This window comes from Podarcis tiliguerta (genome assembly GCF_965153285.1).
Source record: "Podarcis tiliguerta genome assembly, chromosome: Z".
In the NCBI taxonomy this organism is placed as follows: Eukaryota; Metazoa; Chordata; class Lepidosauria; order Squamata; family Lacertidae; genus Podarcis; species Podarcis tiliguerta.
In genome coordinates, this window is record NC_139553.1 from 49,645,168 (window position 1) to 49,668,072 (window position 22,905).

At 45.1% G+C, this 22,905-nt stretch overlaps 2 protein-coding genes and 2 long non-coding RNA genes across 7 annotated transcripts in view; 2 read left to right on the top strand and 2 right to left on the bottom strand.

Moving 5' to 3' along the window:
• The window catches only part of FHL1 (four and a half LIM domains 1), a 69,466-nt gene extending 65,082 nt beyond the window's left edge, over positions 1–4,384 (top strand). For all 4 annotated transcript variants that reach the window (XM_083422678.1, XM_083422676.1, XM_083422679.1 and 1 more), the window contains exons 5-6: positions 1,402–1,588; positions 2,779–4,384. In XM_083422678.1, coding sequence (XP_083278804.1) covers positions 1,402–1,588; positions 2,779–2,933 — 342 coding nt within the window. In that variant the 3' untranslated portion in view covers positions 2,934–4,384. The remainder of the gene's footprint in view (positions 1–1,401; positions 1,589–2,778) is intronic.
• A 141-nt stretch (positions 4,385–4,525) lies between these two features.
• LOC310669120 lies at positions 4,526–5,369 on the top strand. The gene is made up of 2 exons (XR_014507017.1): positions 4,526–4,644; positions 4,971–5,369. It is a non-coding gene; the product is annotated as an uncharacterized lncRNA (long non-coding RNA).
• Positions 5,370–5,554: 185 nt separating this feature from the next.
• Positions 5,555–6,033, bottom strand: LOC310669136. The gene is made up of 2 exons (XR_014507038.1): positions 5,873–6,033; positions 5,555–5,818 (listed from the first exon to the last, which is right to left on the bottom strand). It is a non-coding gene; the product is annotated as an uncharacterized lncRNA (long non-coding RNA).
• Positions 6,034–10,938: 4,905 nt separating this feature from the next.
• The window catches only part of LOC310668918 (uncharacterized protein), a gene marked incomplete at its 5' end in the record, with an annotated part of 31,153 nt that continues 19,186 nt past the window's right edge, over positions 10,939–22,905 (bottom strand). The window contains 2 exons of the mRNA XM_083422240.1: positions 10,939–11,326; positions 22,504–22,781. Coding sequence (XP_083278366.1) covers positions 11,319–11,326; positions 22,504–22,781 — 286 coding nt within the window. The 3' untranslated portion in view covers positions 10,939–11,318. The remainder of the gene's footprint in view (positions 11,327–22,503; positions 22,782–22,905) is intronic.

Genomic DNA, 22,905 nt, shown 5'->3' on the forward strand with positions numbered 1-22,905 from the left:
GTCAACATCTTTGCCCTGCACCCCCAAAAAGGGGTAGATCACTGCCAGTTTTTAACTGTGAGTGGGTCGCAGTCTCTTGGGAGTTGGCCACCCTAGGTAAAATCCTAAAAAAAGCTCAGCAACTTCAATCCTAAAAAAGCTTAACAACGCTGGTTGGCCCTCTGGCCCTTTTGATTTAAATCACTCATCATTAAGGCTTGATTAAAAACCTTTTTTTCAGAAAGGTTCAACCTTGCTGGCATCCTCCTAATATTGACAACCAGAGGAAGGTTTCATTTTTGGAATCATAAATTCTCAGAGGAGTTTTTACAGTTAAATAAAATATGACTGATTTGGTTCTACTATGAGAAATACATTGACAGATAAAGATGAAATTATAGTGAGGTTTCATAAGTTAACTGCTTCTATTTGGACAACTTTTCTGCTGTATTTGATTGGAAGGAGAAAAAACATTTCCTTCACAACAATTTAAACCATTTATTTCACTAAAACAGTAACGTGATAGCATATGGATCCACGTTTGTTAACTGATGTGCTTAAACATTTTTTCTTTTTTAAACCCAACAGACTGAGTTTTAGCACTTAAAAATAAATCCTTATCTCCTGACGAATAGCCTTTGGACTATAATGTAATTTCAATAGAAAACCTTTAGAAAGATTTTTCTTCCCAAAGTATTTCATTTTAAAAATCCTGATTTGAATAATAATAAAAATCCCATTTAAATCAAAATAAAGAGTTTGTGGGTTTTTTAAAGTCATAATTGAAAAAATCAGAATAATAATTCATGAAGAAAACAGTTTATAAGAAGTAAGCAAGGAGGCCATGTACAGGATAAAGGAAGTCTTTTATTCTGACGTTTTATGTTGTGGTGGATTTATGTTGTACAATGTACAGTGGTACCTTGGTTTACAACCATAATCCGTTCCAGAGGTCCGTCTGTAAACCAAAACAGGTTGGAACTTGAGGCACGCTTTTGCCAATGGTGCCTCCCCCCCAAAATTGTTCGTTCCCCCCCCCCAAAAAAGGGGGGGAAGGGCTGTAATCCAAAAAAAGGTTGCAATCCAGGATAAGCGCTTCCAGGTTTGATATGTTTGTAATCCAGAACGTCTGCAAACCAAGACGTCTACAAACCAAGGTACCACCGTAAATAAAATTTAAATTAAATGAAATTTTTCAATACAAATGGTCGTTAAATTAATTCAAATGAAACCCCCCCATCCAAATATATATATATATTTTTAAAAATCATTTAAAAAATCATTGTCCACCCTGCTTTAAACAGAAGAGAGAACAGAAGAGAGAAAGCTTCCACAGGTGACACAGGGTTCGGGGCGGTTGGGACGAATGGTTCCCCAGGAGTCGAAGCAGCGCTTGACCTCTGACTTCCTTCCCCACGCCAGGCCATCACCTGCGGAGGGGTCGCCTACCAGGAGCAACCGTACCACTCCGAGTGCTTTGTGTGTGCCACCTGCTCCAAGAAACTGGGAGGGCAGCGCTTCACAGCTGTGGAGGATCAATTCTACTGCGTTGATTGCTACAAGTCCTTTGTGGCCAAGAAATGCAGTGGTTGCAAGAACCCCATCACAGGTGGGTCAGTGATGGGTCCGGGACAGGTGCCTGGAGGTGGTTGGAGGATGGGTGGCACCTAACAGGTTGAGGTTGGATCCTGGCAAGGCAGCAGTCCTGTTGTGGGTGGGCAGGTGTGGGGGACTCCCTGGTCCTGAATGGGGCAACTGTGCCCCTGAAGGACCAGCTGCACAGCCTGGGGGTGATCTTGGACCCAAGGAGGCACAGGTCCATTCTGTGTCCAGGGCAGCTCAATCTGGGACGCAGGATGAGACCCCTCTCTGCCCAGAGCGGTGCATGCTCTGGTTATCTTCCACTTGGACTACTGCATTGGCAGCCCAACTCGGCCCTCCAGCTGTTTGGGGACTACAACGCCCATCGTCCCTGACTGCTGGTCCTGTGAGCTAGGGACAATGGGAGTTGTAGCCCCCAAACAGCTGGAGGGCCAAGTTCAGCTATCACTGGGATATAGGATATATCAGATTCTTCTGCTATAGGATACACAAGATATATATTCCGTTCCATTCATTCATATATTCAGTTCCATTCGTTCATTTGCTTCCCAAAAGAAGCTTGACAACTTTGATATGTCCAACTGCCAGTTTTTTTATACTGGGAGTAGATCGCAGTCTCTTGAGAGTTGGACATCCCTGGCCTAGCTCATAAGCAATTAAGTCAAGCACCCCCAAACTCGGCCCTCCAGCTCTTTTGGGACTACAACGCCCATCGTCTCTGACCACTGGTCCTGGGAGCTAGGTATGATGGGGGTTGTAGTCCGAAAACAGTTGGAGGGCCAAGTTGGGCCATGCCTGATCTAGAGTAGTGGTGGTCAAACTTGGCCCTCCAGCTATTTGAGGACTAAAACGCCCATCATCCCTGACCGCTGGTCCTGCTAGCTAGAGTTGTAGGCCAGGTTTGAGGAAGCCTACAAGTCTTGGGAGACCTGGGGGCGGGGCTCATTGGAGGGAAGCCCACCTACCTGTCCCCGAACTCCCCCACTCCTGCTTCCAGGCATAGGCAAACTCAGCCCTCCAGCTGTGTTGGAGTTCCTATCATCCCCGACCACTGGTCCTGTGAGCTAGGGACAATGGGAGTTGTAGTCCCAAGACAGCTGGAGGGCCAAGTTTGCCTTTGCCTGAATAAGTGACCTGTGTGCTTCCTTCTCCTTCCTTTCTAACCCTTCCCTCCCTGCTCCTCCTCTGAACCGGCAGGTTTCGGGAAAGGCACCAACGTGGTCAGCCATGAAGGCCACTCCTGGCACGACTACTGCTTCAACTGCAAGAAGTGCTCCATCCCGCTGGCCAACAAGCCCTTCGTTTTCCACAGCGAGCAAGTCTACTGCCCCACCTGCGCCAAGAAGCTGTAAGGGGCGGCGCCAGGGGCAAAGGGGGGGGCGTGGCCTCGCCTCTTCCCTGGAGGGGCTTGATCCGTGTGCTTGGAGAAAACCTGCCCACTCTCCTGTCCACATTTTAGGCTTCCCCCTCCCCATCTGACAGGTGGCATTCAATAAAAGCTCTGCCTTAGCATCCTACCTGCTGCTAACCTTGCTTAAAATCCCCCCCCCCCTTTTTTAAGGAAAGATCCTTTTATTTTCACAGGTGCCGGCCGAAGTTTAGGCTCAAGCTTTGCACATCCAAATGTACTTACTGATAACCAGGGTGGATTTGATTTAAATCATATATTCTGTAAGACTGGATTTCAATCACTAGTCAGGAAGACTTGATTTAAATCATTTTTTAAAAAACAGAAAGGTTCAACCTCGCTGGGATCCTCTTGCCTTCTTGCCATGCTTCGTGGGTGCCAGCTGATGTTTCGGCTCAAGCTTCACACAACCAAATATACCGCACTTTCCCGTTTAGAAGACTCCCCCTTCTGTAAAATGCCCCCTATTTTGAGGGACTAAAAATTTCCAAAATTGGGGGGGGGGTATTGTTGAGCTTTTTTTAGGGGGGGTTGCCACAAATTGCACCCGCTGTGGTCACCGAGGGGTCTTTGCAGCCTGCGCTTTGAGTCTTATATAGAACCTCGTCTTCTACATGTAAAAGTACGGTACTTGCTGATAACTGAGCACATACAGCTAATTAGTCTTTTTCCATGTATAACATGCCCCCATGTACAGTCATACCTCAGGTTGAAGTAGCTTCAGGTTAAACATTTTCGGGTTGCGCTCTGTGGCGACCCGGAAGTAACAGAGTGTGTTACTTCCGGGTTTCGCCGCTTCCGCAGATGCTCAAAATGACGTCATGGGCACGTGGCTAATTGCGACCCACGCACACGCAGGTTACGTTTGCTTCAGTATGCGAACGGGGCTCCGGAACAGAGGTACCACTGTATAAGATGCCCCCTATTTTGGACTGGACTTAACTGTCAGGGGTCCTTTACCTTTATTTTGGGGGACTCAAAAATTAAGAAAATGGAGGGAGATTGCCCCCAGGCATAAGATTACCCCTCGCCTTTTTGCATTATTTTTTAGTAAAAAAAAACACCCTAGTCTTATACAAGGAAAAGTATGGTAGGTTACTAACTTCTAAGTGAGCAGTAAGATGAGGGCTGAAATCACATGGCTGCTTTTGAAACAGAAATTTTTGCTTCTCCTTCCTGGGGAGCAAAAGATCGGGAGAGAGTTTGAGGCCATTTTAAAGGGTCACTCACTGACCCTTTAAAAGTCTAAACAGGGCTGCCTTCAGACGTCTTGCTGATTTCCTTGAGATCTGATGGGAGAGGATGCCACCACCAAGAAGGCCCTCTGCCTGTATTAAACTGAATCCTGGGGTGGGGTGGGAAGCAAAATGCTTGTGTGCTCTTCCATATCAAAAATCCCATGAAAGCCAGGAGATGGCTGGCCTGAGCCCTTTGCAACGTCAGTTTCCACAAGCAATGATGCCTTCATATTTGTTTGACAATGAAAAGCAGGGGTCCGGTCCACTGTGCCTCGGATCTTGTGGGGGCTGGACTTGGCTTCCCAAAAAAAGCTCCACAACTTTGATCCATCCAACGACAACGGGTGGATCACTGCCAGCTTTTTTTACACTGTGAGTAGATCACAGTCTCTTGGGAGCTGGACATCCCTGCCCTAGGTCAGGGTGTCAAACTCAAATTCATCGGGGGCCGCACCAGCAGTTTGGTCACCCTCATGTGCTCAATATAAAAACAAGTGGAGGTTTCCTGAATGCACGTAAAGTGGAGGTTTCCTGTGTAGAACGGCCGGCGCCACTAGAGGGCAGACGTTCTCTGGCTTGTAGGCTGCCGCGCATGCGCTGAAGAGGCGGCTTTCTTGTGTCAAAAAAAAAAGCGAGAATAAAAGGTGAAGGCTGGCGGCCGCTGGCGGCTACACAGGCCACATGACGAGGTCTGGCAGGCCGGATTCGGCCCGCGGGCCTTGTGTTTGACACCTGTGCCCTAGGTGATAGTATGTCAATATGCAGATCTGATCAGCATCACATGGTCCAGCCCAGAAACGTCTCCAGAAAACCTGGCCTTCGCAGATTAACACAATGAAACCCTTGATGCGCACGAAGGAATAAAACGCAAACATTTGCAACACACAATTTCCTCCACCCATTCTTAGCTGATACTTGTATCTGTTATCACACCCAAGGTTGCGTCCAATGAAGTGTCTCATGGGGAATTAAGGGGAGGGGGGATTACGGAAATCTACGTGTGCTTGGTTCAAAACTGTTTAAGAAGTAAGAAACGTCTCCCGTTTGGAGTCTTCTCCTTTCCTCCTTGGCGAGACTGGCTTTGACCCTGCTGCCGCAGAAATCTCAAATAAAGGTCCAGCATCTTCGCTGCTTTGCTTCAACTTGCCTGGGTTTGTATTCCGTTTTTGCATGCCGGCTGTGGGAAGCTTCACAGGTCCCATATGACAGGAGTCCCTTATTTTTCACCATTCCTGGAAGCCTCGTGTGGGAACATCAAACCATAGATGGACACCAGAGACAAAGTATGACAAACTAGTAACAAGAAAAAACTCAGAATGGATGAAAATGAGATCATAAGTATGGATATATGGTAAACAGGGCAATTCAGAAATGCTCAGATAAAAGTGATTACATCTGGAAGTCAGGGAGGGGGATGGGAGGAAGTCAAAGGTCAATTTGAGCAAAGATCTATGTGATGAAGAAATGTTATTTGGTTGTTATAAAGCAGGCATGTCCAACAGGTAGATTATGACTGGATGTCTGTAGAGAAGCTCAACAACTTTGGCTCCCCTAAAAAAGCTCAACATTTAAAATGGTGCCTTTCTCCTCCCTAAAAAAGGTCAACAACTTTGACCTGAACCTCCCTAAAAAAAAAGTCACCCACTTAGACCTGAATCCCTTTTTTTTTTAAAAGGGCTATCCTTCCTAAAAAAAGCTCACCCACTTTGATCTGAATCCCAGAAAAGGGGGCAGATCACTGCCAGTTTAGATCGCAGTCTCTTGGGAGTTGGCCACCCCGTTATAAAAGGAAAAAGAAAAAGAAAATTAGATCATTATCCATAAGATAACCCCAACCAGGCGACAGGAGGAAAGAGAGAAATCTAAACCTCTAGTAGAAGCCCTAAAAGGAAACCCCATAGTACACAGGTGGGAATTCCCAGAGGGCACTTCGTTCTTCTTTGAGGGGGAAAGGCGGATGTTCACAACGCCGAAAGACACTGAGAAATTTGGGACAAAGGCCACTTCTTTTCAGAGAAAGGCCCAATTGATTTTGTGCCTGATTTCCAAACATTCCTGTTCTGCAGACAAGGCTGTACCATGTCTATGGAACAGTCATGTAGAACAGGCATGTCCAACAGATAGATCACAATCTACTGGTAGAACGTGGGGCTTTCCTGGTCGATCTCTGGCCCCTCAGGGATCTCCTTCCCCCCAAAATAAAAAAGAACAAAAGGAATTTAAAAAAGCTCAACAACTACTGCTTCCTGTTATGTTCTGTGTATCGTATTTTTCGCCCTATAGGGCGCACCGGCCCATAGGACGCACCTCGTTTTTTGGGGGAGGAAATGAATAAAAAAAAATTATCCCCCCCCCCCCAGCCCCCAGAACAGGCTGCTATCCGCAAGCCTTGCGAGCCCGGTGGCAACTCCCGCCGGGCTCGCAAGGCTTGCGGACACCTGCGTGAAGCATGGGGCGCCTTCTGGAGGGCGCACCGTGCTTCAGGCTGCAGGCTGCTGCCCGCAAGTCTTGCGAGCCCGGCAGCAACTCCTGCCGGGCTTGCAAGGCTTGTGGATGGCAGCCTGTTCTGGGGGCTGGGGTAGGCAGCCTGTTCTGGGGGCTTCCGGAAAAAAGCCGGACAGCTTTGCCTTTCCGAAAAAAACGCGGTAACTTTGGCTTCATTTGGTTTCATTCATTTCATATCTTCAGTTTCATTTATTCATTGATTCCTAAAAAAAAAAAGCTCAACAACCACTCTGGCTTCCTAAGAAAAGCTGAACAACTTTGCCTTTCCAAAAAAAGCCCGACGACTTTGGTATCCTAAGAAAAGCTCCACAATTTGCCTTTCAAAAAAAAAGATCAGCAACTTTTGCTGATCAGATTAAGGTCCACCATTTGGACTGTGGATTCAGGACCGTCAACTGTGTTTTATATAATCGACTTTAAATTAGGTTTTGTTTATCTCGCAATGCTCACAGTTCCATTCATTCATAAATTCAGTTCCATTCACACACAAAAAAAGAAAGCTCAACAACTTCGATCTGTCCAACGACAATGGGTAGATCACAACCAGTTTTTTTTACACTGAGAGTAGATCACAATCTATTGAGAGTTGGAGACATCCCTGATGTAGAACAATGACTGCTCCCTAAAGAGAGTATCTCTACTATTCAGCTTTTAGAGTTGGATCGCTGTACATCTGCCCCCCATTTCAAGAGGCTTCTCTCTCAATTTCAGGCTTGTTGAGAACCACGGTGGATTTAACTTAAATCAAATCAATTTTAATCAGGATATAAATCACAATTTACCGTATTTTTCGCTCTATAGGACGCACTTTTTCCCCTCCAAAAATTGAGGGGAAATGTGTGTGCGTCCTATGGAGCGAATGCAGGCTGAAGCCTGGAGAGCGAGAGGCATTGGTGCGCACTGAACCCTCTCGCTCTCCAGCCTTCAGGGATAGCCACCTGAAGGCCTTTGGAGTGCAGCGCAAGTTCCCGCTGCATTCTGGAGGCTTCAGGTTCCTTTCAGCAAAAGGAACCCGAAGCCTGAGGAACTTGCGCTGCGCTCAGAAGGCTTCAGGAATAGCCGTGCACAGCCCCTCTGACAGGGAGAGGCTGCACGTGGCTATGGCTTCTTTAGCCCCGCGCAGCCTCTCCCTGCCGGAGGGGTTGCGCGCGGCTATGGCACAAGCCAAGACAGCGAGTGGGATGTATCTTGGCTTGTGCCATAGCCGTGCGCAACCCCTCCGGCAGGGAGAGGTCGCGCGCAGCCTGTATGCTGCTCTTTGGGGCTGGGGGGGGGGAATAATTACTTTTTCTTGATTTCCCCCTCTAAAAACTAGGTGCGCCCTATGGAGCGGAAAATATGGTAAATCACGAATCAGCAAGACTTGATTTTATTTATTTATTTTTTACAGAAAGGTTCAACCTTGCTGGTATCCTCTTCATATTGACAACTGGGAGGAAGGTTTGCTTTTTGGACTAATACATTTTCAGAGTCGTTTTTTACAGTTATATTAGAAATACATAGAAAAGTAATTATGAAGAAAACCCCCGCCCCGCCCTTCCTTTATATATAAGGGTCTGGTGACTTCTGTTTCAGTGTATCTGAAGAATTGTGCATGCACATGAAAGCTTATACCAAGAACAAACTTAGTTGGTCTCTAAGGTGCGACAATTTTTAAATTTTTTATCTTGACTGTGTCAGACCAATACGGCTACCTACCTGAATCTATTCTGATTATTATTATTATTAAACCAACGATAGGTCAATACAAAGTCAGTTTCAGAAGCTCTGCATTTCTCCTTGCCGACAGCAACAGTTTTGGATCATCTGTTAATAACCAACTGCAGGCTGCTTTCAATGGGAAAATTTATTTAACACTTAATACGCGTTTACATACAGCATTCAACAGGCATCAGTTTGCACAGGGGAAAACACTGGAGTCATCATGCTTGTCCAAATGATTGTCTCTGCCAGAATGAAAAGAGTGATCATACAAAAATACATTTTGTTTCAACCTAAGGCACCACTCTAAAATATTTGGGAATGGCAAAAAGTTTGGGAGAGGGCAGAGGATGAAATGGAAAGGGGGCTGGATCTCTAGTTCCCAACTGCAATCCCAAGAAATGGGGCATCGTGCCAGTATGAACATCTGCCCTGAAAGCCAAGGGGTCACTGATCTGGGAAGCCGCTCTTTATAGAATAAATTATTATTATTAATCTTTTGACAAGGGACACCGAGCGATTCAGGACTGGAGGACAAGGACACAGCTGCATTCTCTCTTAGCCACAGACTTCATCCCTTTATGCCAGTGGTGGCATAAAGGCCCAGATTGGCCATCACTGCTTTACGCAGAACACTGTCCAAGGGCAGGAGGCTAAATAGGTTGCTTTATGCCAGTCATGGCCAAACTTGGCCCTCCAGCTGTTTGGGGACTACAACTGCCATCATCCCTAGCTAACAGGACCATAGAATCATAGAATCATAGAGTTGGAAGAGACCACAAGGGCCATCAAGTCCAACCCCCTGCCAAACAGGGAACACCAGTGGTCAGGGGTGGTGGGAATTGTAACCCCCAAACAGCTGGAGGGCCAAGTTTGGCCACCACTGCTTGACACAAACAGCAGAGGCAAGCAGCGAGGTCAAACGAAGAGAAGGACAGAATAATTAATGAAGACAAAAACAAACAAACAAACAAACAAAACCACAACACACACACACACACACACACACACACACACACACAACCTCAGGGGTTCAATACTGCTTTTATGTACACCAGTACAGTAGTGCCCCGCAAGACGAATGCCTCGCAAGACGGAAAACCCGCTAGACGAAAGGGTTTTCCGTTTTGGAGGTGCTTCGCAAAACGAATTTGCTATGGGCTTGCTTTGCAAGACGAAAATGTCTTGCGATTCCAGCTGTTAGCTAAGCCGCTTGACAGCTGATCTAAGCCGCTTATCAGCTGATCTAAGCCGCTAATAGCAAGGCGAAAAAAACCGCAAGACGAAGAGACTGGCGGAACGGGTTCTTTTCGTCTTGCGAGGCACCACTGTATGCACAAAACTGACGTGTGAATATCAACTTAAATCAGGCACCCCAGACTCGGCCCTCTGGATGTTTGGGGACTACAACTCCCACCATCCCTAGCTCACACGACCAGTGGTCAGGGATGATGGGAATTGTAGTCCCAAAACAGCTGGAGGGCTGAGTTTAAGAATGCCTGACTTAAATACATGTTGCTGTTGTTTTTAAACCTGTTCAAAGCGCAAGCAATGGCAAGCACACAATGGGGAGCATAGGACAGGGGTGGCATTGCTGTGGGGCTGGCGCTCACTTCAATGGGGCTTGGCCCCAAACCTGCGCAAGCCCAGAAAAAACAAAATGCGCAGTGACCCAGCTTGACGGATTGGGCATGTTGCTGACGCCGTGCCTCTCGCTTTCTTGACATGCTCAGATGCGCGCTGGCTTCACAACAGTGAAGAGGCTTCCCCTGTGGAAACGTATTCCGGGTGGTCCATGACTTTAAGATGACTTTCAATGTAAATAAAGTAAATAAAGATGGGTTTAAAGCAGGCATAAGCAAACTCCGGCCCTCCAGATGTTTGGGACTACAATTCCCTAGCTAACAGGACCTGTGGTCAGGGAGGATGGGAATTGTAGTCCCAAAATCTGGAGGGCCGGAGTTTGCCTATGCCTGCTTTAAAGGTAAATCAGGGAAGACGCTCCATGCAGTGGGCTTCCCGGGCCCCCTCCAAACATTTGGTGTTGGGGTGGGGCTCCTGGCAGGTTATTTGGGCATTGGTCTCCCGACAGCGCTACATTACAATGATGGCACTCGGTAATTGTTGGCGAGCTCACCAAAATACCATATTTCCCCCTGTGTAACACTAGGTTCCCCCCCCTAATATATAATGTCGAAAATAAGGGGGCATCTTATACCTGGATACATCTCCCCCCATTTTCTTAAATCTAAGTCCCCCAAAATAGGGGGCGTCTTATACATGGGGGCCTCTTATAGACGGAAAAATACGTAACTTCCACTTGCCATGAGCAAGACATTTGTTGCCAAGCGCCGGAAGAGATCTTAGCCCTAAGCTAGATTTTTTTATGGCAGAAACAGTCCAACCTGTCGCAAAGGAAGATGGCTCACTCTTAACGATTGAAACAAAGCTCTCCTTCAATAATGGAGCGTGCATGTGAAGCTAGTTAAGACAAGGACAAGGTGGTTTAATAAAGGTTAGGTTTCATTTTATTAGGCTGGCTGTGCTCTGTGCAACAATATTTGGTAAATCTCCAATACAAGCTACTAACAGAATAATGAACAATTCACGGAAGGGAAAACGTTTCCTTCCCGTCCCTTCGAGAAACCTGCGTTCAAACAGTCCCTCTAACGAAAACTCATTAAAGCAACAGTCTACCTGAAAGGTTTCCAAGGTGCAAAGTTAGGCAGGGTAGACTTTACTTCTTTTCCAGCGCCAAACTCGGGGGGGGGGGTGGTGTGTGTGTTCAACAAGCAGCTTTTCCAAAAACAAGGCCTTCATATGACTTGGGGGGAACCCCAAATTCCTGAAGTGGAGAGTCTGGAGTCTTTCCAGGGTCCTAGTGTTCACAGTTCTGTTCAAAAGTGAGAGAGAAACAAAGAACTAATAAGAACGGAAGACAGGTGGAGTTTTAATTGCAATTAGTTACCACATTTTTTCCATGTGTAAGACTAGGTTTCCCCCCTAAAGAATAATGTTCAAAATTTGGGGGCGTCTTATACACGGGGGCCACCTCCCCCATTTTCTTAAATCGGAGTCCCTCAAAATAGGGGGCATCTTATAGATGCAAAAATACAGTATTTGGCTGCGCAATAGAGATATTGGATTCTTGTCTCGTTACACATATGAAAGCTGTTTTGGGTCACTGCATACTATCCCTTGCTTTTTCCTGTAGGACAGGGATGTCCAACTCTCAATAGACTGTGATCTACTCCCAGTACAAAAAAACTGGCAGTGATCTACCTGTTGTCATTGGACGGATCAAAGTTGTAGAGCTTCTCTTGGGAAGCAAATGAATGATTGGAACTGAAGATAAGAATGAGTGAAAGGTAATATATGAATGATTGGAACGGAATATATGAATGAATGGAACTGCAGGAGTGGCCAACTCTCAAGAGACTGAATTCAGAATTAAAAACTGGCAGTGATCTACCCTTGTTTTATGGGGGGGTTCAGCTCAAAGTTGTTGAGCTATTTTTAGGGAGGAGCTTTTTTGGGGGGGGGAGTTCTGTTTTCTGGGGGCGGGGGTTAAAGGCAACGGACAAAGGGGTAAAGTCACTCAAGAAAAAAATCACTATGCATAAAAACAGCAGCACAGAGAAAGTTCCGTCTTCCCTTCCAGAGATCATACAACAATGGAGGGCTGGGCGAGAGAGCCAGAGATCAACTACGATCTACCAAAACCTCGTGGGGATCTATGAGTAGATCGCAACTGACCTGTTAGACATCCCTGGAATAGATGAATGAATGGAACTGAATGAGCATTGCGATACACACAGAACATAATCAAAAGTCGAATACATTTAATACACAGTTGAGGGTCTTGAACCCCCAGTCCAATAGTGGACCTTAATTTGATGGTCCACTTTTTGGCTAGGAGCCAAAAGTTGCCACGTTTTTTTTGGAAAGGCAAAGCTGTCCGGCTTTTTTCCAGAAGCCAACATTGACAAGCTTTTTCTAAGGAAGCAAATGAGGGAAAGAAACGGAAGATATGAATGAATGGAACGGGAAATATGAATGAATGAAACCGAATGAGCCTTGCGATATACACAGAACATAACAGGAAGCAGTAGTTGTTGAGCTTTTTTTATTCCTTTTGTTCTTTTTTTATTCTTGGGGGAAGAAGATCCCTGAGGGGCCAGAGACCAGGAACACCCCGTGATCTACCAGTAGATTGCAATCTACCTGTTGGACATGCCTACTGGCGGACTAATTGCAGTCGTTCACAGTTGCCAACAGATTGACGATACCCATTGAGTCCCACGATCCCTAGCTAACAGGATCAGTGGTCAGGGATTATGGGAATTGTAGTCCAAAACATCTGGAGGGCCGAAGGTTGGGGTTGCCTGAGTTAGAAACTGGACCCAGCAACATTCAACATCCCATCTCAGGCCTATTTCATTGCTCATCTTCTAACACTGTGTATGCCATCAAATGCCAGCAGTGTCCTTCGGCTCTCTATATTGGGCAAACAGGCCAGACTCTATGCCAAAGGATAAATGGGCATCAATCTGAAATTGGGAATCACACGGCAGAGAAGCCAGTTGGCCCTCCAGCTGTTTGGGGACTACAACTCCCATCATCCCTGACCCCTGGTCCTGTGAGCTAGGGATGATGGGAATTGTAGTCCCAAAACTGGAGGGCCGAATTTGGCCATCACTGCAATAGGACAACACTTCCATCTCCTGGGAGATTAAATACAGGATCTCCAAGCAGCTGTCTTATTGCAAAACAATTTCAGAAATAGGCTTGAAAGAGAAGTGGGTGAATTGCAACTTATCACTTAGCTGAAAACTATGGGGTCTGAATAGAGATATTAAATTCCTGTCTCTTTACACATGCTAAAGCTATTTTGGGTTATCTGCATACCATCCCTTGCTTTTTCAGTCATTCATAGTCGCTAGCAGGTTGACCATACCCACCGAGTCCTACGACCCTTTGGAGAAAACCCCACCTACCCACCCCCACTATATATCAGGGTCTGGGGACTCCCCTCCCTCTATATATCAGGGTCCGGGGACACCCCTCCCTCTATGTATCAGGGTTCGGGGACTCCCCTCCCTCTATATATCAGGGTCTGGGGACTCCCCTCCCTCTATATATCAGGGTCCGGGGACTCCCCTCCCTCTATATATCAGGGTCCAGGACTCCCCTCCCTCTATATATCAGGGTCCGGGGACTCCCCTCCCTTTATGTATCAGGGTACGGGGACTCCCCTCCCACTATCTATCAGGGTCTGGGGACTCCCCTCCCTCTATATATCAGGGTCCGGGGACTCCCCTCCCACTATCTATCAGGGTCCGGGGACTCCCCTCCCTCTATATATCAGGGTCCGGGGACTCCCCTCCCTCTATATATCAGGGTCCGGGGACTCCCCTCCCTCTATATATCAGGGTCTGGGGACTCCCCTCCCTCTATATAATCAGGGTCCGGGGACTCCCCTCCCTCTATATAATCAGGGTCCGGGGACTCCCCTCCCTCTATATATCAGGGTCTGGGGACTCCCCTCCCTCTATATAATCAGGGTCCGGGGACTCCCCTCCCTCTATATATCAGGGTCTGGGGACTCCCCTCCCTCTATATAATCAGGGTCCGGGGACTCCCCTCCCTCCATATAATCAGGGTCCGGGGACTCCCCTCCCTCTATATATCAGGGTCTGGGGACACCCCTCCCTCTATACAAAATGCCTTCAGGATGAGAGTAAGAACGAATAAATCAAGGAAGGCCCCAGGAGATTGCCTCATAACCTTCAAGGACAGAGAAATGAGAAACCGGATTCTTCAGAGAAACAGAGAAAAAAGATTATATATAGGTGGCAGTTACATAATCATTTTTAAAGACATTCCAATTAGGCTGCTGAAACGAAGAAATCCATATAAATCAATGGTACAAATTCTTAAGAAGAACAATATTGAATTTAAATGGGAATATCCTGAAGGGATCTCTTTTGTCTACAAAAGTAAGAGGCACAGATTGACCAGGCCAGAGGAGATAGGCAAGTTTCAGAGAAAATACAAGGAATTGATGATAGAAGAAGAGGAGGACAAAGACAAGGGTGCACCAGTAGGAACCGGAGCCACCGGTGGGTTGGATGCAGACGAAAAGGAGAAGAAAGGGGAAAGGACGGATGAAGAAGAGGAGGAAGAAGAGGAAGGGGAAGAGGAAGAAGAAATAGAAGAAGAAACAGACAAATTGTAAAAAGTAATAAAAAACAACCTACGATTTATATTTATAATTAGGAAACATAATGGCGTTAAAAATATGGAATTGGAATATTAATGGGATGAACGAAAAAAAAAAAAGGAACAAGGTGGAACAATATTTAAAAAAGAAAAATTTGGATATTATCTGCCTCCAAGAGACACATGTGGCAAGGAGACATAGGAAAATCTTGATCAACAAAAGACTTGGAAATGAATTTATATCATCTGATAAAGAAAAGAAAAGAGGAGTGGTTTTATATATTAAAAATAAATTCGAAGCCCAACAAATATTTAAGGATGAAGAAGGAAGAATTATTGCTGTACAGATCATTTGGCAAGGCGAAAAACTGCTAATAGTCGGGATCTATGCACCTAATGGAAATAAGGCTGATTTTTATAAAAAGCTGGAAGAAAAATTGTTTGAGTATATGGATCAAAAAATAATTATGATGGGAGATATGAATGGGGTAGTCTCAACAGAAATGGACAGGCTAAGAGATAAAGGGACGAAAGAAGGTAAATTACCTAAATCTTTTTTTGAAATGTCAAAAAACTGCAATTTGATTGATATTTGGAGGCTGAGACACCCACTTGAAAAACAATTCACGTTTTACTCAGAACCAAACCAGTCAATGTCCAGAATTGATCAAATTTGGATCTCCAATGATTTAACCCCAAGAATCATGCAAATTGAAATCCAGCCAAAAGTAATCTCAGATCACAACCCAATTGAATTGAAATTAAAAAGTTTTGAAGAAAGAACTTTTAGATGGAGAATGAACGACTACCTCTTAGATGATCAAAAAACTTTACAAGACGCGCAAAAGAAATTGACGGAGTATTTTGAAGATAACTGTAACAAAGGTACAAAGATGAGTATTGTATGGGACGCTAGCAAGGCGGTGATGAGAGGGTTCTTTATACAAAGGAACTCAATTAAAAGGAAGAATAGAGAAAAAGAAAAGAAGGAGATTTTAAAACAAATAATGGATAATGAGCAAAGACTAATCAAAAATCCAAACGATCCTAAAATCAAACAAAGTATTAAAGTGCTACAAACACAATTTGCTATGATAATAAATAAAGAGGTGGAGTGGAATATTAAAAAGCTAAGACAGAAAAATTTTGAATTTGCCAACAAATCCGGGAAATGGCTTGCTTGGCAAATTAAGAAGAGAAAAGAACTAAATACAATAAACAAAATTTCAATAGATGGAGAAGAGATAACCAATCCGAAAGGAATTAGAAAGGGATTTTCGGATTTCTACAAACAATTGTACAACAACAAGGATAAAAATAATTTGAGAAAAATAGAGAGATATTTAAAAGAAAAAGAGGTGCAGAAGATCCCGACAGAAAAGAAAGAAAAGCTGAACACCCCAATAGATAACGAGGAGATAATAGAGACTATAAAAGAGCTGAAAAAAGGGAAGGCCCCAGGACCAGATGGATTTACAGCAAGTTATTATAAAGAGTTAAGACAGACTTTGATGGCACCACTGAGGGAAGTAATGAATAATATTCTGAAAGAAAAGGAAATACCCGAGACATGGAAAGAAGCCTTCATAACCTTTATTCCAAAGCAAGATGCAGATCTAACACAAGTAAAGAACTACAGGCCAATCTCTTTGTTAAACACAGATTATAAAATCTTTACAGGAATACTAGCGAAAAGACTGAAAAAGGTTCTACAAGAAATTATCCATGATGACCAAGCGGGCTTCCTTCCAGGCAGACAGATGAGGGATAACGTCAGGAACATAGTTAATATTATAGAATACCTGACAGCCAGGAATGAGAAGCAGGCAATTCTGATGTTTGTAGACGCCGAAAAGGCTTTCGATAACATCTCATGGGACTTTATGTTAAAAAATTTAGAATACATGGAGGTGGGGGAGGACTTTTTCAATGGAATAAAGGCAATTTACACGGAACAAAGAGCAAAATTGATGGTGAATAGTGTAATTACGGAAGAGGTGGAAATATCGAAAGGTACCAGACAGGGATGTCCGCTCTCGCCTTTGCTGTTTATACTAGTTCTGGAGGTTCTACTAAATTCAATTAGGAAAAATGAAATGATAAAAGGAGTATCAGTGGGCCAAAATAAATATAAAGTCAAAGCCTTTGCTGACGATTTGGTGTTAATGATGGAAGACCCGATGGAGAGCGTAAAAGAAGTGTTAAAGGAGATTGATCAATTTGGTAAAGTAGCAGGGTTTATATTAAACAAGAAAAAAACTAAAATCATGGTAAAAAATATGGCTCAAACACTGATAGAAGATCTGCAACAACAAACGGGTATTGAAGTGGCGAAAAAAGTAAAATATTTGGGAATATGGATGACTCCAAAAAATATTGATTTGTTTCAGAATAATTATATACCTGTGTGGAACGGAATTAAGAAAGACCTAGAGGTGTGGGGAAGACTAAAACTATCCTTCTGGGGGAGAATTTCAATGATTAAGATGTGTGTACTCCCAAAAATGTTATTTTTATTTCAGATGATTCCAATACTTAAAGGCACGAGGATATTCAAAGAGTGGCAAAGAGGAATCTCAAGATATATCTGGCAGGGCAAAAAACCGAGAATCCAATATAAATTACTAACGGATGCAAGAGAAAGAGGAGGTTTTGCCCTGCCAGATCTGAAATTATACTATGAGGCCTCATGCCTTTGCTGGATAAAAGATTGGATAAAATTAAAGAACACAAAATTGCTAGACCTAGAGGGATTTGATAACAGATTTGGGTGGCACGCGTATCTATGGCGGGAGAAGAAAAAGGGCCACAAACTTTTGGAGACCACATCTTTAGGAATCCGTTAAAGGAAGTATGGGAGAGATATAAAAATTTATTGGAACCAAGGATCCCACACTGGTTGTCTCCACTAGAGGTTATGTGTGTTAAAAAAACCAATATGAGAGGTAACTGGATTACCTATGGAGACCTAGTGGTTAAGGATGGAGAAAAATGGAGATTGAAGCCATATGAACAAGTAAAAGAATATGTGTTTGATTGGTTTAATTATTATCAAATAAATGATATGTTTAAAAAAGATTTGAAAGAAAAGGGGTATATAAAGAAAGATTCAAGATTCCAAATGGAAATAGTAAACAACGACAGTAAAACAATTTCAAAAATGTACAAAATGCTATTGGAATGGTACACGATGGATGAGGAAGTTAAGTCGGTAATGATCCACTGGGCTAGGGACTTTGGGTACAATATATACCAGGAAGATTGGGCGAAAATATGGAATAACAACTTGAAGTTTACAGCATGCACCACACTAAAAGAAAACACGATGAAAATGGTATACAGATGGTATATCACACCAGTTAAATTAGCAAAGATGTTTAAAACTAATAACAAGTGCTGGAAATGTAAAGAGAAGGAGGGAACCTTTATTCATATGTGGTGGGAGTGTGAAAAAGTGAAAGGGTTCTGGGAGAGAGTATATAATGAATTAAAGAAGATGTTAAAATACAGTTTTGTAAAGAGACCAGAAACTTTCCTTTTAGGAATAATGAGGAATGAAATCAATAAAAAGGACTGTAAACTTTTCCAGTACGCGATAACAGCAGCGAGAGTATTGATGGCCCAGAGGTGGAAACAAGAAGAATTACCGACTTTGGAGGAGTGGAGGATGAAATTAACAGATTACGCAGAATTGGATAAATTAACTGGGAAAATTAGATACCAACGAGCCCATAAATTCATTGAGGACTGGAAAAAATTTTCGGAGTATTTGAAAGGCGTATGTGAGGAACAAACAACGCTAGTAGGTTTTAAAGAAGTTTTGTGAGTAAGATAAGGAATATTGCAAAAATGTAAACAAATTTGTGAAGATATTTATTTATGTATTTACTTGTTTACTTTAAAAGAAAAAGGAAAAAAAAGGAAAGGAAAAATGGTGATACGGAACTTGAGAAATGTGTAGAAAAAATTTTTTATTACGGATGATTGGCAGAGAAGTTGTGGGAAGTCCATATGAAAAAACTGTAAATATGTGAATGGGAAATTTGTACGACTATATATATTTACGTAAAATTTGAATAAAAATGAAATGGAAAAAAAAAAAAAAACATCTGGAGGGCCGAAGGTTGGGGTTGCCTGAGTTAGAAACTGGACCCAGCAACATTCAACATCCCATCTCAGGCCTATTTCATTGCTCATCTTCTAACACTGTGTATGCCATCAAATGCCAGCAGTGTCCTTCGGCTCTCTATATTGGGCAAACAGGCCAGACTCTATGCCAAAGGATAAATGGGCATCAATCTGAAATTGGGAATCACACGGCAGAGAAGCCAGTTGGCCCTCCAGCTGTTTGGGGACTACAACTCCCATCATCCCTGACCCCTGGTCCTGTGAGCTAGGGATGATGGGAATTGTAGTCCCAAAACTGGAGGGCCGAATTTGGCCATCACTGCAATAGGACAACACTTCCATCTCCTGGGAGATTAAATACAGGATCTCCAAGCAGCTGTCTTATTGCAAAACAATTTCAGAAATAGGCTTGAAAGAGAAGTGGGTGAATTGCAACTTATCACTTAGCTGAAAACTATGGGGTCTGAATAGAGATATTAAATTCCTGTCTCTTTACACATGCTAAAGCTATTTTGGGTTATCTGCATACCATCCCTTGCTTTTTCAGTCATTCATAGTCGCTAGCAGGTTGACCATACCCACCGAGTCCTACGACCCTTTGGAGAAAACCCCACCTACCCACTCCCACTATATATCAGGGTCTGGGGACTCCCCTCCCTCTATATATCAGGGTCCGGGGACACCCCTCCCTCTATGTATCAGGGTTCGGGGACTCCCCTCCCTCTATATATCAGGGTCTGGGGACTCCCCTCCCACTATATATCAGGGTCCGGGGACTCCCCTCCCTCTATATATCAGGGTCCGGGGACTCCCCTCCCTCTATATATCAGGGTCCGGGACTCCCCTCCCTCTATATATCAGGGTCCGGGGACTCCCCTCCCTTTATGTATCAGGGTACGGGGACTCCCCTCCCACTATCTATCAGGGTCTGGGGACTCCCCTCCCTCTATATATCAGGGTCCGGGGACTCCCCTCCCACTATCTATCAGGGTCCGGGGACTCCCCTCCCTCTATATATAAGGGTCCGGGGACTGCCCTCCCTCTATATATCAGGGTCCGGGGACTCCCCTCCCTCTATATATCAGGGTCTGGGGACTCCCCTCCCTCTATATAATCAGGGTCCGGGGACTCCCCTCCCTCTATATAATCAGGGTCCGGGGACTCCCCTCCCTCTATATATCAGGGTCTGGGGACTCCCCTCCCACTATATATCAGGGTCCGGGGACTCCCCTCCCTCTATATATCAGGGTCCGGGGACTCCCCTCCCTCTATATATCAGGGTCCGGGACTCCCCTCCCTCTATATATCAGGGTCCGGGGACTCCCCTCCCTTTATGTATCAGGGTACGGGGACTCCCCTCCCACTATCTATCAGGGTCTGGGGACTCCCCTCCCTCTATATATCAGGGTCCGGGGACTCCCCTCCCACTATCTATCAGGGTCCGGGGACTCCCCTCCCTCTATATATCAGGGTCCGGGGACTCCCCTCCCTCTATATATCAGGGTCCGGGGACTCCCCTCCCTCTATATATCAGGGTCTGGGGACTCCCCTCCCTCTATATAATCAGGGTCCGGGGACTCCCCTCCCTCTATATAATCAGGGTCCGGGGACTCCCCTCCCTCTATATATCAGGGTCTGGGGACTCCCCTCCCTCTATATAATCAGGGTCCGGGGACTCCCCTCCCTCTATATATCAGGGTCTGGGGACTCCCCTCCCTCTATATAATCAGGGTCCGGGGACTCCCCTCCCTCCATATAATCAGGGTCCGGGGACTCCCCTCCCTCTATATATCAGGGTCTGGGGACACCCCTCCCTCTATATATCAGGGTCCGGGACTCCCCTCCCTCTATATATCAGGGTCCGGGGACTCCCCTCCCATTATGTATCAGGGTACGGGGACTCCCATCCCACTATCTATCAGAGTCTGGGGACTCCCTTCCCTCTATATATCATGGTCTGGGGACTTCCGCTTCAGTGTATTTGAAGAAGTCCGCCTGCACACAAAAGCTTTGATCCAGAAGAAACATTGTTGGTCTCTAGGTTCCTACTGGACCATTTTTTCATTTTTTAAGATTTATTTTGACTGTGTCAGACCAACGCAGCTCCCTCCCTGAATCTAGTATAGGGAGCTGGTTCACAAGTGCCAGAGTTTGCAGAAAGGGGGCCCTGGGGACACCCATTTTAGGAGGAAGCGGAAGGGCTTCATTAACCCACCCAAAACCTCTCCTTTTATTTCCCTCCAACTTCAGGTCAGTCAGCATCCTTCTTTCCAGCCCTGCTGCCCAGGTTTCAAGTATTTTGAGAACCCTGAATGCCGAACTCAAATGCGAATTTGCCACCTTTCAATGGAGAGGTGGTTTGGTGCACTGGGCAGACCCCAGTGCCTGGAGGTGGTTGGAGGTCGGATAGCGGCTAATGGGTTGAGGTTGAATCCGGACAAGACGGAAGTCTCGGTTATGGATGGGCAGGTGGTCCTGAATTGGGCAACTGTGCCGCCTGGGGGTCATTTTGGACCCATGGAGGCGCAGGTCCGTTCTGTATCCAGGGCAGCTCCATCTGGGATGCAGGATGAGACCCCACTTGCCCGCGGACTGCCTTGCCAGAGTGGCACATGCTCTGGTTGTCTCCTGCTTGGACTACTGCAAGGCGCTCTACATGGGGCTGCCTTGGAAGGTGACCTGGAAATTGCAATTAATCCAGAATGCGGCAACAAGACTGGGGACTGGGACTGCCCAGACCATATAACACTGGTCTTGAAAGACCTGCATTGGATCCCAGGACGTTTCCGGGCCCAATTCAAAGTGTATGAGGAGGATTTCATTCTTCCCAAAAGGAAACCTTCCTCTGTGGGTCAATATGAAGAGGATGCCAGCGAGGTTGAACATTTCTGTAAAACAAAGTCTGGCTGAGACCATATAACACTGGTCTTGAAAGACCTGCATTGCCTCGCAGGATGTTTCCGGGCACAATTCAAAGTGTTGGTGCTGACCTTGAAAGCCCCCAGTGGCCTTGGCCCAGTAGACCTCAATGAGTGCCTCCACCCCGGACGCCGGGGTCCGTCTCCCGAGGACCTTCTGGCGGTTCCCTCCCTGCGAGAAGCCAAGTGACAGAGAACCAGACAGAGGGCCTTCTCAGTGGTGGCGCCTGCCCTGTGGAATGCCCTCCTGTCAGATATCAAGGAAATAAACAACTACCTGACTTTTAGAAGACATCTGAAAGCAGCTCTGTTTAGGGAAGCTTTTGATATTTAAGAAATTATTGTATTTTAATCTGTTGTTGGAAGCCACCCAGAGTGGCTGGGGAAACCCAGCCAGGTGGGCAGAGTAGAATAAATGAATAAATAATAATTAAAGCTGTCAGTTGAAGTCTCAAAAGACTGCAAGAGGGAGGTTGCCAGAATAATCTATTACTACTACTACTACATTTATTTCCCTCCACTTCAGGTCAGCCAGCAACCTTCTTTCCAGCTCTCCCCACCCCACCCCCAGGTTTCAAACATTTTCAGAACCTTGAATGCCGAACTCAAATGTGAATTTGCCACATTTCAATGAAGAGGTGGTTTGGTGCACTGGGCAGACCTCTGTGACTGTATATTTAATATTTTTTAAATCTCCTGTTGAAAGCTGCCCAGAGTGGCTGGGGAAATCCAGCCAGATGGGCAGGGTAGAAATAAATTATTATTATTATTATTATTATTATTATTATTATTATTATTATACCTGATGCGGTCTCTATCGGTTTGGTCAAGGAATTCATGGGACTTTCTTCTTCAAAAGCCAGCCTGGGACTCGCAGGTACAACAGCGGCATCTTTCAAGCTCTGGGTGGCTTTATCTGCAGCCATGGTTGTCTTGGGATGGACGCCGAGTTCAATGATTTCTTCAAAATTCCACGTCGTAGATTTCCCATTCAGGTTAGATAGAAACCCAGTTGAGCGATCCTCTTCGTTAACACATGAGATTTCAGAGTTCTCAACAACCGTTTTCTTTGCTGGAGGACTGGGAAGAGAGCAGGGTGGATAAAAATCAATGATTTTAAAAATTAAAAATAAAAATGGATTTTTAAAATAAGATGCTTTTGGAGGGAAAATCTTTCTAAAGATTTTTTTTATTTCAGTTTTAT